This window comes from Lepidochelys kempii, chromosome 4 (assembly GCF_965140265.1).
Source record: "Lepidochelys kempii isolate rLepKem1 chromosome 4, rLepKem1.hap2, whole genome shotgun sequence".
Lineage (NCBI taxonomy): Eukaryota > Metazoa > Chordata > Testudines > Cheloniidae > Lepidochelys > Lepidochelys kempii.
Window position 1 is genome coordinate 7,343,425 of NC_133259.1, and position 14,097 is coordinate 7,357,521.

Genomic DNA, 14,097 nt, shown 5'->3' on the forward strand with positions numbered 1-14,097 from the left:
ATGGTGACATCAACTGTTAAGCAGAACTTCCGTGCTGATTTCAGTGAAGAGTTCTGCATGATGTACCTCATGATGGGTGACAACCCCTAACCATGGTTTGCCACATCCTTCCCTCCCACCCTCTTATTAGGAACTTTGAATGAATATGCGACCAGGTTTGGACTTGCTAAATGTGTGCCAACTGTTAGCCATTCTTCAAGGTACTCACACCTGTTCAGTTCCCTGCCTGCTGCCAAAATGACATCCTTAAAATCACTACTCTCTCTAGGGGTCGGCCTCTGGGTCTTATTGCTTAATAATGGCCCTGGCCCAAGTGGGGAGCACTCAGCTCACTGTCCAAGCCAGGCAACATGAGCAGAGTGAAGAGTACTTGGATTGGCTGACCCTCTAAATATCCCATTTTCCTAGCTGGTAGCAATGGCCTGTGAAAGGGCAAATAGGCAGAAGGTGGCAGTTAATCCCTGAAAGCAGGTGGCTTCTGCCTGTCTTTTGGGGCATTGCACATCTGTGCACACCCTTGAGGTATTTCTAAGGCAGGGTGGTTGTTTTTGTTTTGGTTGTTGGGGTGGCAGAACTGGGTAAGTGATCAACAAGGTGCCAGAAAGGTTAGTTCTAGGGAGAGACCATTCTTGGAAGGTACAGTCGAGACAATGATCGTGACCTGCAGGCTGGCAAGACCAGGTATCTCGGATTTGGAGAGGCGTTATCTCATCCAGAAGAGTTGGGAGAGTGACCAGAACTCTTCTTTAGTAGGGTGACTGATCAAAGTTCATTCTACTGATAGTAGCCAAATTCACTCTGAGTGAGAAGGCATTGCCAAAGAGCTGAGTGGCCAGTGGGGTGATGACCTTGGTTTTTAAAGGTGTAGGACAGGATGCTGTAGCTCTTGGATCAGCTTCCATTGACTTAAATGAAAGCAGGATTTCCCTGTTATTGGCTGAGACTCTTGACAAAAGTGGGGGCCTAGTCCCACAAAATCCTTGTTATCAAGTGTCGCTTGGGGGTGAGGTGTAACACATTGTACTAGGAAACGGCTATAAATCTTTGGAGGTGATGTCCTACAGGAAAGCGGGCAGAAATATACAGATAAATATGTCCTTTAAAATGCCACCACAAGTCATGACTCATTCCATGAAAATCTGTCACTACTTCTGAAAAGCATTATCTACAAACTGTCTCCCATGTTTCCTACAGAAATATCAAGTAAAATGAACTATTTTAAAACTCCGGCACATACTGTAAAAGTAGTTTTCTTAGTGGAAAAACTCATCTGTTGTGATCTTCCACATCATAGAAGGTTGCAAATCTTGGCTCAGCACCTCCTGTACACAACTTACTCACCCCAAACCTCTCCGCACTGCAAAAGTCGTCGTTTAAAGAGGTGTATATTTGTGACCAGAAACTAGCCCTCTGCAGCTGTGAGGGCTAATATTTAAAAGGCTAAATCAAATGAGGTCAAGGTTGGATAAGCTGCAGAAGCCAACAATTGCCAATACCCAAGTGGCAAAATTGCCTTTGCTTTGCCTTTTGAAGGCTGATTCCTTGCCAAAGGAGAATTTCTATATATGGACAACTGAGGGCAAGGGGCAGTTTTGATTGTTTCAAATGTATCTTTCCGAAGGTCCATAACAGACTCTCTTGGCTTCTTTGGCAGCTCTCTTTAGATGAAAAGGTCAATAATCAGTGGTGCACACATGATACATCTACAGCCCACACTTTAGCTATTTTGAGTGGGATTTTCAAACACGCTCAGTGTTGTTCTAACTCTGCTTCCACTGAACTCAATAAAATCCCATCCCTTTGTTCATGCTATAACGCTATAAACATTTTTACAAATGCCTCTTTACACCCACCTTAAGATTCATAAAGTGTTACAAAGAAGCCTTAATGTAAATAAGAATCAAGCCTTGTAGTATCATGTGCTATAAATTATTACGTACACTTATTTATATCTACACACACATACACATGCTAGTCAAGTGAGAGGCTATTTTGGCAGCTCTGTAATTCCTTAAGGGCCAGAGATAGGAGCAACTGAGAGGAGGTGGTGGTAGCAGCTGTGGCTGAATGACCAAAGGAAGGGGGTGGGATCAGAGAGGGTGAGGGGGGCAGAAAAGGGCAGAGGGCCCCAGAGCTGTGGAAGGATAGGCTTCTGCCTCCCTTGCTCCCACTTGGCACCAGTGAGGAAACAGACATAATGAACCAGTGGAGTAGCAAAGGGGTAGCACAGGGCAGCACGGTGGGTCTGCTCAGGGACAACCTGCTGCCGATCTTTGTCTCCTGCTCAGGCGGGTGATGGGGGCCAGCAAGTGACGCTCCCGGGGTAATGAGTTGGGCTGGGAATAGGACCAGACAGGGTGTCTGGGGCCCTGGGAGACCCTAGTCTTGAAGTCAGCTGACATGTATTGTAACCCACCAGGTATTAGGGCCCTTGGAGCCTTAGCATTTGAAGAGCTGGCCTCAGCCATGGTGCACTTGTGCTGTGGTACCAGCCCTTGCTGTCAATAATCCCGGGTAGCGTGCCACGCTACCTGGGATTATTACTTGACGGCAAGGGCTGGTACCACAGTACTGCAGGAGACCGTGGCGGGGGGAGACAATGTTTTCAGTAACTTCTTCACCCTGGGTGGCAATGACACATGATGAGCAGCTCTGCATGAATCTTGAAAGGATTCTGAGACATGGAAATTCCAAAAGGGATTGTTGATTGTTTGGGGGGGGGTGTTATTTTGTAATTCATATATTTCAGCCAGTAATGAGAATGCATGCAGTAGCCATTTAAACACTGCTTGGACAGCAAAATTTAGTACGACTGGTAAAATGGCTCAGGTTTTTGAGGAGAGCAGGTAACCATAAGAAACCCATAAGGATAGCAACTAGATATTGTGTAAATCAGTGCTTATGCCTGGCTTCACAGTGGTTTTTCTAAGACAGACTTCTTTCTAACTCATTAAGAACAAAGGTTTAATTTAATGAGCTTCCCTTCTAATTTTCAGGTCGGATTGTTATGCAATTGCTAATGAATTATGCTATGTCACTTTATCAAAATAAAAGAGCAGTTCATTAAAATAATTATCAGACATTTTGCTCAGCAACTCTATGACCTTGTTCAGAGGGCAGATTAGTTGCAAAGAGTTTCCTTGAGCAAGTGGAGCAGGTCTGCAATGCAGCTTAATTGTTTCGGGTAAAGCACACACCGTTTCAAATTCCCAGGAACCTCCCGCTTCAGGAACAAACTGTGTTTCTACAGATGGATGCTGGCCTGCGGAAATGCCACAGTGACTAACGGTTCAGCTGACCTTTGGTTCAGGGCTGGCTGCCAATGGGAAGAGCCAAGCTGTTATTTACATTCACTGGAAAGACAAGAGGAACTGCAGAGACACTGGAAGGCCAATGAAAAGAGGTGTGGACATATCTACCTTAAGGGACCCAGAAGAAAAGAGACTCTACAGCCCTTCAAAATTCCCAGAGGCTGCTCCAGCTGTGGAAGCGATTTCCTATGGACCCTCTGTCCTTCCTCACCTAGTACCAGTTGAGGGATTAGATATTTGTTGAGACCCCTCTCCCGAAATGCTCAAGTCAGATCTCCTTTCCCAGGCTAGCAATTGAGGGAGGTGTTGCCCCCCCCACCCTCCCCCAAATATCCCAACGTGCTCTTTTACACTCATGATTTAACCTGGCTGATTGAAAGCCAGACACAAACACTCTCCATCTGGCAGCTGCGTGGGGAGCCCAGTCTACTGTGATTCTCATGGGCTGCACAGCCACAGATAGGGAGCCCAGACAACACTATGAATTGGAAATAGCAGAGCCTGAGGCAAGGAGCTCAGCTGCATCAGCTGTCCTACCCTCCGGCTGCTCTGCTGCTTTTAGCCCCCAACCTAAAGGGTTTTTCCAATGTTGGTGCTGCTGCGGGTTGATCTTTCCCATGTTCGCCTGAAGCAGCAAGAGACTAACCTCAGCCTTGTGTCATGGCTAAGTCCAGCTGAATCAGATCCTAGCGTTCAAACTGTCTGTCTTGCTAGAGATAATGAACGGGAAAGAATTTGAAAAGGAAATGTATGACCTTTGGTGCCAGGCACTGGAATGTGTAAATGCTCAACAGACAGAGCATCTTTCAGATCCAGAAACTGGTTAACCGATTCTAAAAGGGATTACACCATGACTTGGCATACATTTATCATCCTGGTAGTGTCAGAGCATGATAGTCACTCCAGGAATTGTCTTGAAATCATCTCTGAGACAGAACAGCACGACTGAAATATTTTGTGGCATTTCTGCTTCAGCGGTGCCTTTTTTTTTAATTTACTTTGTTTAATTTCAAAACTGGCTGCCAGCTTTAGGGTTTCTGTGTTTTTGTTTTATTTTTCTGTTGTCAAGAGACACTCAAAATACCAGTCAGGAAAATTTGCAAGGAAAAGAAACTTCTAAAAAAGCCCTGCAATTCTGAAGCTATTTTGCTAATGATGGATGGGAATTCGTGACAGTTACAAAGCTGCTTAAGGCTTCTGCACCAGTCACAGCTGAGGAACTGAATGGTCTCCCTTGATCTGGGTCCTGAATTTGCATCTACTACCTAGCAAACCAAATTTCCTTGCAGCTATCCCAGAATCCATTGGCAGCAGTTAGCTCAGCAAGTCCCCTGAACTAAATTAAATGGAAGCTTTGAGTGTGTCCATGAGTCTGCCCTTTAGGAGAGATGCCCATGCATGCCACACTTACCTCTGTGGATAGGGAACAAACCAGCATGACTTTAGAGCTGCCCTCGGCCTGCAATCATACTTCTCAGGCTGGCTGGCCTTGGCACAGACTGCTTTGTGTTAAAAGAAGCCTGTCTCCTTTGTGAAATAATATCCTGATAATAATACTATTACTATCTAGTAATTTTTCAGTTACTCTGTCGCCATCTCACAGCTATTCTTCCTACAATCGGTCACCATTATACTGTGGTGCGGTATATACAGTATACCAGGCACACAACATTGCTGCAATATGTAGCGATCAAGGGGAAAAAAATCTACTTCCCTTTGTGTGGTGGGGGAGACAGTGAAATGTACAGATGTTGGCACTGTTTTCTGTTAGTTTGTATGAAGGACGCTGGACTGGTTTAACAGTTGCCATAAAAAATAAATTGCATTGTGCTTTGATAGGAGTTCATTAAAAAGATATTTCATTCTCTATTGGGAATATGTAGTATATGAACAAATGTTTCATATCCTGTATATTGGCATCTATGAAAAATTAGTGTCACAGTAAAAATGGATATAGACAGAAATCATAGATTTTTCCAATCCTGCTGTTCATTTTGCATCGAAAACTTCTGTTGACTTCAGCTGGAGTTGTCAAGAACTGTATGGCTCCAATCCAGCCAGGTACTCCAGCATCTGCCTCCATTTAATCACATGAATAGTCCTGCTGAAGTCAATTGAAGTCAATGGACTACTCCCTTGGTTCAAGTTAGGCGCATGCTGAAAAGCCTCGGTGACTCAGGCCCTAAGGATGGCCCTCCATCAGAGGGTAGCTAACTACTGAATTTACTCATATTCGGTGTATATTTAATTTTTTATGGCTCAAATCCTGAACACCTTGGGTGAAATCCAGACCCTACTGAAGTCAGTGGCAACTTTGCCACTGAGCCAGGATTTCACTTCTTGTCTTTACTCATGTTTTATACCACCACCCAGGGAGTTTTCCTGAGAAAGGCCAATTTGCAAAATATGAGTGTAAGCTGAGTAAGAACATCTGGGTTTGGCCCTTTGTTAGCAAGTCTAATGAGAGCGACTCTGTATAAAGATACTGGATTCCAGAGTGCATCAGGGGACCTTTTGTACCACACAAATTCTGCTTATTTTTAAACAATTGAGAAAACAGTCTTGTGCGAAGGAAACCTAATAATGAAACAGGGTCCATCCGTATCAGTGGTGCCCAAACTTTTCCTGTCGTGCTCCTGCCTTACCAGTCATGGAATCTGTCCGTGCCCCCCTCTCCATTACTTCACAACCAAGGCTTACTCAGCAAAGGAGCTTGGGCTGAAGGGAGAGCTGGGGGCTGAAGTGGGGATGTGGGGGGAGCTGGGGCTAGAGGGAATGAGGGCGGGGCGGGGCGGAGCTGGGGGCGGAGCGGAATTGCAGTGGGCCTGGAGCTGGGCGGGGGCTGGACCAGCGGGTGGAGTGGAGCTGTGACTGGGGGCAGAGTGGGGCTGGGTGGTGCTCCTTCCCTGCCCCTACCCCCTTCCCCCGCCCAAGGTTTCTCTGTGTCCCAAAGCTTGGGGACCACTGATCTTTGTAGAGATGAAAATCATTGGGAAGTGAACTACATATATGAACAGAAAATGTGGGTTTCTGATTTCATTAGATTCATAAAATCAGGATGTCCACATACTGCACTGTGTTACATGACAGCATTCGGTCATTTTCTGGCCTCCACCAAAATGTGCTGCTCAATCAGTCAGGTCAAAGTTCTGTATATATGTTGAAAAAGTATAAATGCACGCTTTTTCTCTTACCTTCCACTGAGAAGGAAACCAATAACAACCGCCAACAGGATAACTCCCACTGTTACTGACACAGCGATTATAGGAATCTGGCTCTGATCACTGGATGCAGCTACTGCTGAGATGAGAAACAGAAAATGGAGATTAAGGTTAAAATTATAGCCAGCACTCACAAGAGTCTTTATTTCAAGGCTGCCAGAGATATTGCAGTTTCACCAATTCATTAATTCTTTCACAGGTTGGTTGGTTTGTTTTTCCTCATCTGTTCTTTTTTGAAAGAAAAATGGAGGGGGCAGGGAAGGGTTCAGTTTTTGGAAACTTTAATTTACCATCCTAATCAAAATGTCACAGAATTTACCTTTCCAAATGGTAAACTGGAATCTATTTTCCTGGTTATGCAGCACTAGAAGTCAGTCAGGGAGGAGACGGACACCAAAGAAAGTTCTTATTTTTAAAAAAATATTTAAACACAAAGTTCACGGATTGAATTTCTATTAGCTGGAAGATGCGACATAACAAAGATCTCTTAAATAAAAGGCAGATATAATGCCCATGACAAGACTGAGTAAAATTACCTCAGCCTCAGGAGTCTTCTGAGGCTCACACATTAACTCTTTGTAGCACCTCCAGTGTAAGACCAGCTGGTGCTCTTTGGAATAAAGTCGTGCTAAAGACTAATATTTTGGTTGGTGTCTGTTTACTGTAAGGAAAGCAGAATTGCTTCCAGATTGTGTCCTTTCAAAAATCCCCCTCTGCGGATTGCTTGATAGGAAGGATTGTTGCGTGATTAAGACACTGGACTCAGGAGACCTCCGTTCAATACCTGGCTCTACCAGCGGCTTCCTGTTAGACCTTTAATAACAGACTTAATATGTCTGTGCCTGTCCGTAAAATGGAGATTATAATAGCACTTAATCTCTGCCTTGTCTGTTTAAATTGTCGACTCTTTGGTGCAGGAACTGTCTCCCTATGTGTTTGTACAGAATCTAGCACCATCAGACCCTGGTCTTGGCTGCGGCCTGTCAGCACTTCTATAATCGATAACCAAAAAAAAGGTCTACTCTTTAGAAACACAGTGTCAGTGTTCAGCCAGTAGCTAGTCTCATACCTGAGGTTAAATGTAAGCATTTGAAAATTAATTCAAGCTGTCTCATTTTGGCCTTAAATCATATGAACTTACTAATGAACTGCTTGCCTAGAAAACATTAATCATCATCTTAACTAGGGATAAATGTTATCTGAGCCATATTTACATTTTCACTAAAATGTCATGGTTGCAATAGATAATCAGAATCACGGCACCACAGTAGGCTGTCCCAGACAGAGTTTAGTATAAACGTTACAGACAGTGGTCACTATTAAAAAAAAATATAAAAAATGGACAGCATTTAACATGCACTGTTCTTTGAGATTACCACAGTGCTTCTATCTCCTTGCGGGAGAAGGTATCTGTAGAATCTCTGTGGTAACTGGTGAAAAGTTGGCTTTCCTAGCCCTCATGGTTGCAGAGGAAAGCTTGAAAATGTGAACTACAAGGGCTGCAATACCAGAAAGCAAAGAAAAATAAGCCCAAATTTGCTATTTTTAAAAATTGCTATTTTTAAAAACTGGGCTTGGCAGAATTTGATTTCTATACATACTGTTGATGGATAATACAAATGTTCGAGAATTTTTTTTACATTTTTATCCAGTTGTGGGAAATCATGGGGGTGGTCAAGCAGTGAGGGTAGGGGTGTGAAACAATAATTATTTCATGAGAGTAGACACCAAGATTCAAAAAGTTAAAGCTTGATAACCATTAAACACAAATTCTCAATAGCATATGTCAAAATATACAAAGTAAACATCCTTACATCAAATTCTAATAAGTTCTCTGGCAGCATTTTCCTGACTCCGATTTCATTTGTCATAGATGGAAACATGCTGTGTCCGTTTGTGTTTATGAGATCAATGTTTACCAATAAAAATCTAAACCTTCCAAGTCTAATTTTAAGACAATCACATAATTTTTGGGAACTCGTGGGGTTGGCAACACTGCAAACTGGGTCTTAGAAGTTCTTCCCGCTGTGCCTTAGAGAAGGGAGGCGCTGAAGCAGAGGTAACTATGCCCCTTAATTTCAAAGCCGCGGGATATTGGCATATAGAGGTCTCCTCAGGACATGGCTGTTCAGGGGAGGTATGGTCAGACCCACAGTTATTTTGGGTGATGGGCTTCATTACAACCACAGGCAGGGTATGACCTGGGGGAAGGTTTTCCCACACATTAGCACTTTCCCCCCAAAGGATCAGCAGAAATTGATTGCACAGTCAAGCCAAAAGATGGAAGGAGAAGTGAGTCCTTAATTTTATGGAAGCTATAAAATAATTGAATATGGCCCAATATTAAATGTTAAAAAACCCATAATGTATTAAACATTGATTTTACAATGGGTTTCCAAGTAGCACTTTATATGGTAACTCTCTGATTGGCAATTCATTACATATAGTGGGGCCCAGCTAAAGTACAGTCAATGATTTCATAATGATTGGGCCACAACATTAAATCTTTATTGTCTAACTACTCAAAACCTACCCCACCATCTAGAGAATGCCAACTCCTTTCCCTGGTGCCTTTATAATGTTCAGGGGATGGAGAAATAAGGTCAGGCTTGCTGGGAGGTGTTGTGGGATCCCAGGCAGCAGGGGAGAGCTAGAATGCCAGGAAGGGGATGAGTAGCAGAGAGAAGGGGACCAGCGTGGTGGGGGAGAGGCACAGGTAGGGGGTAACCGCAGTGGAGGGTGGGAGAGCTAGGTGTCTGAGGGAGAAGGAGAGCAGCTGGGTAGTAATGAGTCAGGCTGCTGGAGAGATAAGACAGTTAGCACCAGTAGATTTGAACGTAGAACCCTCGTTTAAAAGTAATCCAGACCAGGACTTGCCTCCACTGCCCTCTTGCGCTGTCTCTAATATCTGCAAGTTGACAACATTTGGCTTAGAAGCTGCAAATAACCATGCTGAGTTTATTGCACTGACCAGTGTGGGGCCCAATCCTGCAGAGCCTTTACTGGCACATAGCAGGGTCACTAGAGTGACAGGTGACAGGAAGCACTCTACGTGGCAATGGCAGAATCATGTCTGTAAAAACGAAGGGTTGCAGTGGGAGGGGAAGCAGAGAAGCTACCAGATGTTGTGTGTTCCAAGGAGCCCTGTTGGCAGATGGCAGGATTCCAAACTGCTGGCTAACGTTCCCCAGGTGGGACATTCGTTGCTGCTCCGTTCAGCTGGAACACACCGCTCGGTACTATAGCTGGCAGCTTCTGTTGGCGCGCTCTAGCCAGCCAGCCGTACTCCTTTCCCACACAAATCAAGCCTCTTTAGCATGTGATGCACACTGCAGGTTGGTAGCAGCTCGTCTCTCCCAGTGCTCCTGCGTGCTATGGACGGACGGACACTAGAAACTCAGTGTGAGAGCGGCTAAGATTGTGTGGAATATAGGGCCTGCCAATGCACGTCCCCCCCATGTGCCCCCGTCAGAGCAAGAGCAGGTCTTCCCTTTTACATGTCGGTAGAAAGTATATAGCATCGGCTAGAGCTCTGCGTCCTGCACGGCATGACCAAGATTAAAACACAGGCCTGGGAGTTGTCAATCTGCATTGTATTCCTGGCTGTACCACACCCTTCCTGTGTGACCATGTGGAAGCCATTTAGGCCCAAGTCCTCAAAAATGTAGGTGTCTAACTCCCACTGATTTCAATGGGAGTTAGGGACCTAAATGTCCTTGAGGACCCGGGTCACAGGGCTTTTTCCAAAGCCAACTTAGGTCAATGGGGCTGCAGTTGAGAAAAACATTTAAGCACATGCTTAAAACCCATCCGTCTCCTGCAGAGCTGTTAAGCATGTGCTTAAGTCCCATGTAAGTCAATGCTGACGTGCTTTGCTGCATAGGGATGCAGTGCTGAATTGGAGCCATTCCATTGACTTGAGTGAGTTTTGTATCAGACCCTTAATCTTTGTGCCTCAGTTTCTCTAGCTGCAAAATGGGAATATTCAAACAGAGGGGTTTGCAAAAATCAATTAATTATGGTTGTAAAGTACTTTGAAACGTTATGATGTAATGCCCTGTAAAATAATATTATGATTGTTTTGAGAGCTGCCATGTGTATTTCCAAGATTTACATGATAAGTCGTTCAAAACTATTATTATTTTGGCTTGTGATATTAGGTCGTGGTGGCAAGGGACCAAATGTGCAATAAGTGCCACTATATTACTTATTAATATTCTGAAACATTATTACTGAACTCCTCAAAATTAGAAACTTTTCTACTGCATCCAGACCTTGCCTATCATAATACAGAATTATTTGCCAGCATAATATGGTTTGGTTTCTACTTATAGGACATGATTATAGTGGTTAATGCAATAAGAAATACATTAAATAGCAAAGTCTTATTGCATTAACGTTTGCATCACTATGCTGTTTGCACTATGTTAGCTTTGCCACTGACTCCAGAGCTGGGATGTGAAAGGTAACTCTCATTGAAATGACAACATTGTATCTTTTTTAAAGAACTGATGATGACTTTTAAATGAACCAAGGAAGCAGTAATTAAACAGCTGATGACTGTAAATTTATAAGGAAAACATACAGCATGACTTGCTATTCACCATAAAATGAACAGAATATTACAATCATGAAACCTCTCGTGCATATAAATAGTATACAAGATTAATAAATGTCACTTGTACAAATTGAACTAGGTACACAGAGTACATATTTTATGACAGTGAAAATTATCACTGACACCACTGCAAAGAATAGGTAAGCAAGGGACAAGAAGTATTTCTCCATCATAGTGTATAAAAGTATTTCTACACAGCAATTTAGGCTATGTAGACACTGAACTTTTGTCAGTAACACTTTTCTCAGTCGAGGTGGAAAAAAACCCACCCCTGGCTAGCTGTGCACTGAATTAAAGTGCTTAGGCCTTTGTCTACATGGCAAACAGCTTAAAACCGATCCTTTAAATATAATCAGGGCCCACATACTCCACAATTCCACGGAATTCACCCGGCCACAGAATTATGCTCTGGAATCTGAGCCTCTATTTAAAAACAATGTTTTCAGCCCTTATGGTTGCTTGAAAACGTGAACTGGGTGCAAACGGATGCACTGTCATCCACCTGATCATGCAGGCAGCCTGAATCAGTCGCTCGATGACTTTGCCCCTGTGGAATTTAGCATCTGTCCACTGTGCCACAGAAGCAAGCATTTCCTCAGAGAATTTGCCATTTTGCTGGAGTCACATGCCAAGCACTTTGTTTTCTATGTCCTTGCCCAACTTGCACCTGGCTGCATTTGCCTCTTACTCTCCAGCTAGAAGAGGGAGCTAACGGGGCTACAGGGTATGCTTCCTGCACCATTACATCGAGCCAGGCAGCAGGGCATATTTTCAACTATGAGCTGTGTGTTTGTGGGTGGGGAATGGGGGTAAAGGGTATTTCATGGCTTTAAATTAGTCTATTTAACTGGCTATGAATTTACACAATGGCATCTCTAAATACGCACCAACAGATTTAGGTCTCAATCCTGCAGACACGCAAGTGCGTCCCCTTAAGCACATGTGGTGCTCCATTGAAGTTAAGCAAAAAGTTAAGTGTGTGTGTAAAGTGTATATAGGAGTGAGTCCTTAATAGGTCAAATTTTGCCCTCTATTATATCTGTACTATTATTATTTTGAGAATTTCGATACCACCTGGGAACCTCAGTCATGGACCAGGACCCTATTGGGCTAGGTGCTGTACAAAGACAGAACAAAATACCACTTGAAGTCAATAGGGCTGTACGAGAGGGCAGGAAATAGCCCAAGGAAATTATCTGTCATTCACGCTCAGGACATAATCTTTAAATGCTCAAACTTTAGATCTTCAGAAATATTTTTTATAAACCAAACAAAATAATTAGTCTTCCAGGAAAACTTTTCCCTGTCCCAGGTCAAGGCTCACATTTCAGACCTTTTGTTATAGCCCTTCCAAAAAAAAAAAGTTTTGCTTGATAGCTCAGTGGTTTGAGCATTGGCCTGCTAAACCCAGGGTTGTGAGCTCAATCCTTGAGGGGGCCATTTAGGGATCTGGGGCAAAAATTGGGAATTGGTCCTGCTTTGAGCAGGGGGTTGGACTAGATGACCTCCTGAGGTCCCTTCCAACCCTGATATTCTATGATTCTATGCTGCTGTTGTTGTAAGTGGTAAACTGCATCTTTTCATTTTCAGTAAACTGAAAACCATCTGAAAGGATTTCTCCTCTCCTAACCAACCCCCCCACCCCATCCCCTAACTTTCAGATCCAAACGTGACATTTTGGGAAAATTAGAAGCACTGGGATGGGGCTGGAAACTGTTTTTGCAACCTTAACTATAGTGCTTGCTGCAGAAAGGTTCTAATGTTCCAGTGATCTCTTTGATGTCAAAGCTCTTTCTCTTATTGATGCACCAAAAAGTGACGTTGGGAGGTTTTTCTGTTAGAAACTTTTTCTAGCAACACACTCAGAAGGTATTTAAAAGATGTTGCAGAATCCCCCACAGACCACATTAAGAGGAGTACAACAGTACAAGGGCCTGGTGAAATGTATGCCAGCCTCCCTTCAGTCCTGGCACTAACTTTCAAGGGTTCCACAGGGATTTCCTGATGAGGGGAAGAAGAATGCAGTAAAACCCCAAAGAGACAGTAATGAGTAAATGGCAACATTTCAGTGCAAGGGAGACAGCAGAAGACAGAAATTTTCTGACCAGCAAGCTTCGTAAATTTCCTAAGTTTAAAGACTTCCTGATTTTTCATCTCCCTCCAGACTAAATGAAATGAGGAAACAGGTACCAACATATGGTACCAGCATGGATTCACCAAGGGAAGGTCATGCCTGACTAATCTAATCGCCTTTTATGATGAGATTACTGGTTCTGTGGATGAAGGGAAAGCAGTGGATGTATTGTTTCTTGACTTTAGCAAAGCTTTTGACACGGTCTCCCATAGTATTCTTGTCAGCAAGTTAAGGAAGTATGGGCTGGATGAATGCACTATAAGGTGGGTAGAAAGCTGGCTAGATTGTCGGGCTCAACGGGTAGTGATCAATGGCTCCATGTCTAGTTGGCAGCCGGTATCAAGTGGAGTGCCCCAAGGGTCGGTCCTGGGGCCGGTTTTATTCAATATCTTCATAAATGATCTGGAGGATGGTGTGGATTGCACTCTCAGCAAATTTGCGGATGATACTAAACTGGGAGGAGTGGTAGATACGCTGGAGGGGAGGGATAGGATACAGAAGGACCTAGACCAATTGGAAGATTGGGCCAAAAGGAATCTGATGAGGTTCAATAAGGATAAGTGCAGGGTCCTGCACTTAGGACGGAAGAACCCAATGCACAGCTACAGACTAGGGACCGAATGGCTAGGCAGCAGTTCTGCGGAAAAGGACCTAGGGGTGACAGTGGACAAGAAGCTGGATATGAGTCAGCAGTGTGCCCTTGTTGCCAAGAAGGCCAATGGCATTTTGGGATGTATAAGTAGGGGCATAGCGAGCAGATCGAGGGACGTGATCGTTCCCCTCTATTCGACATTGGTGAGGCCTCATCTGGAG

General features: G+C 43.9%; 1 protein-coding gene across 15 annotated transcripts in view; it reads right to left on the bottom strand.

The window, feature by feature from the left end:
• Positions 1-14,097, bottom strand: part of EPHA5 (EPH receptor A5) — a 319,531-nt gene that overhangs the window by 70,085 nt on the left and 235,349 nt on the right. For 8 of the 15 annotated variants that reach the window (XM_073340243.1, XM_073340239.1, XM_073340236.1 and 5 more), the window contains one exon: positions 6,506-6,611. In XM_073340243.1, the coding sequence (XP_073196344.1) occupies positions 6,506-6,611 (106 nt within the window). The remainder of the gene's footprint in view (positions 1-6,505; positions 6,612-14,097) is intronic. The other 7 variants (XM_073340244.1, XM_073340233.1, XM_073340246.1 and 4 more) reach the window with 1 other exon arrangement.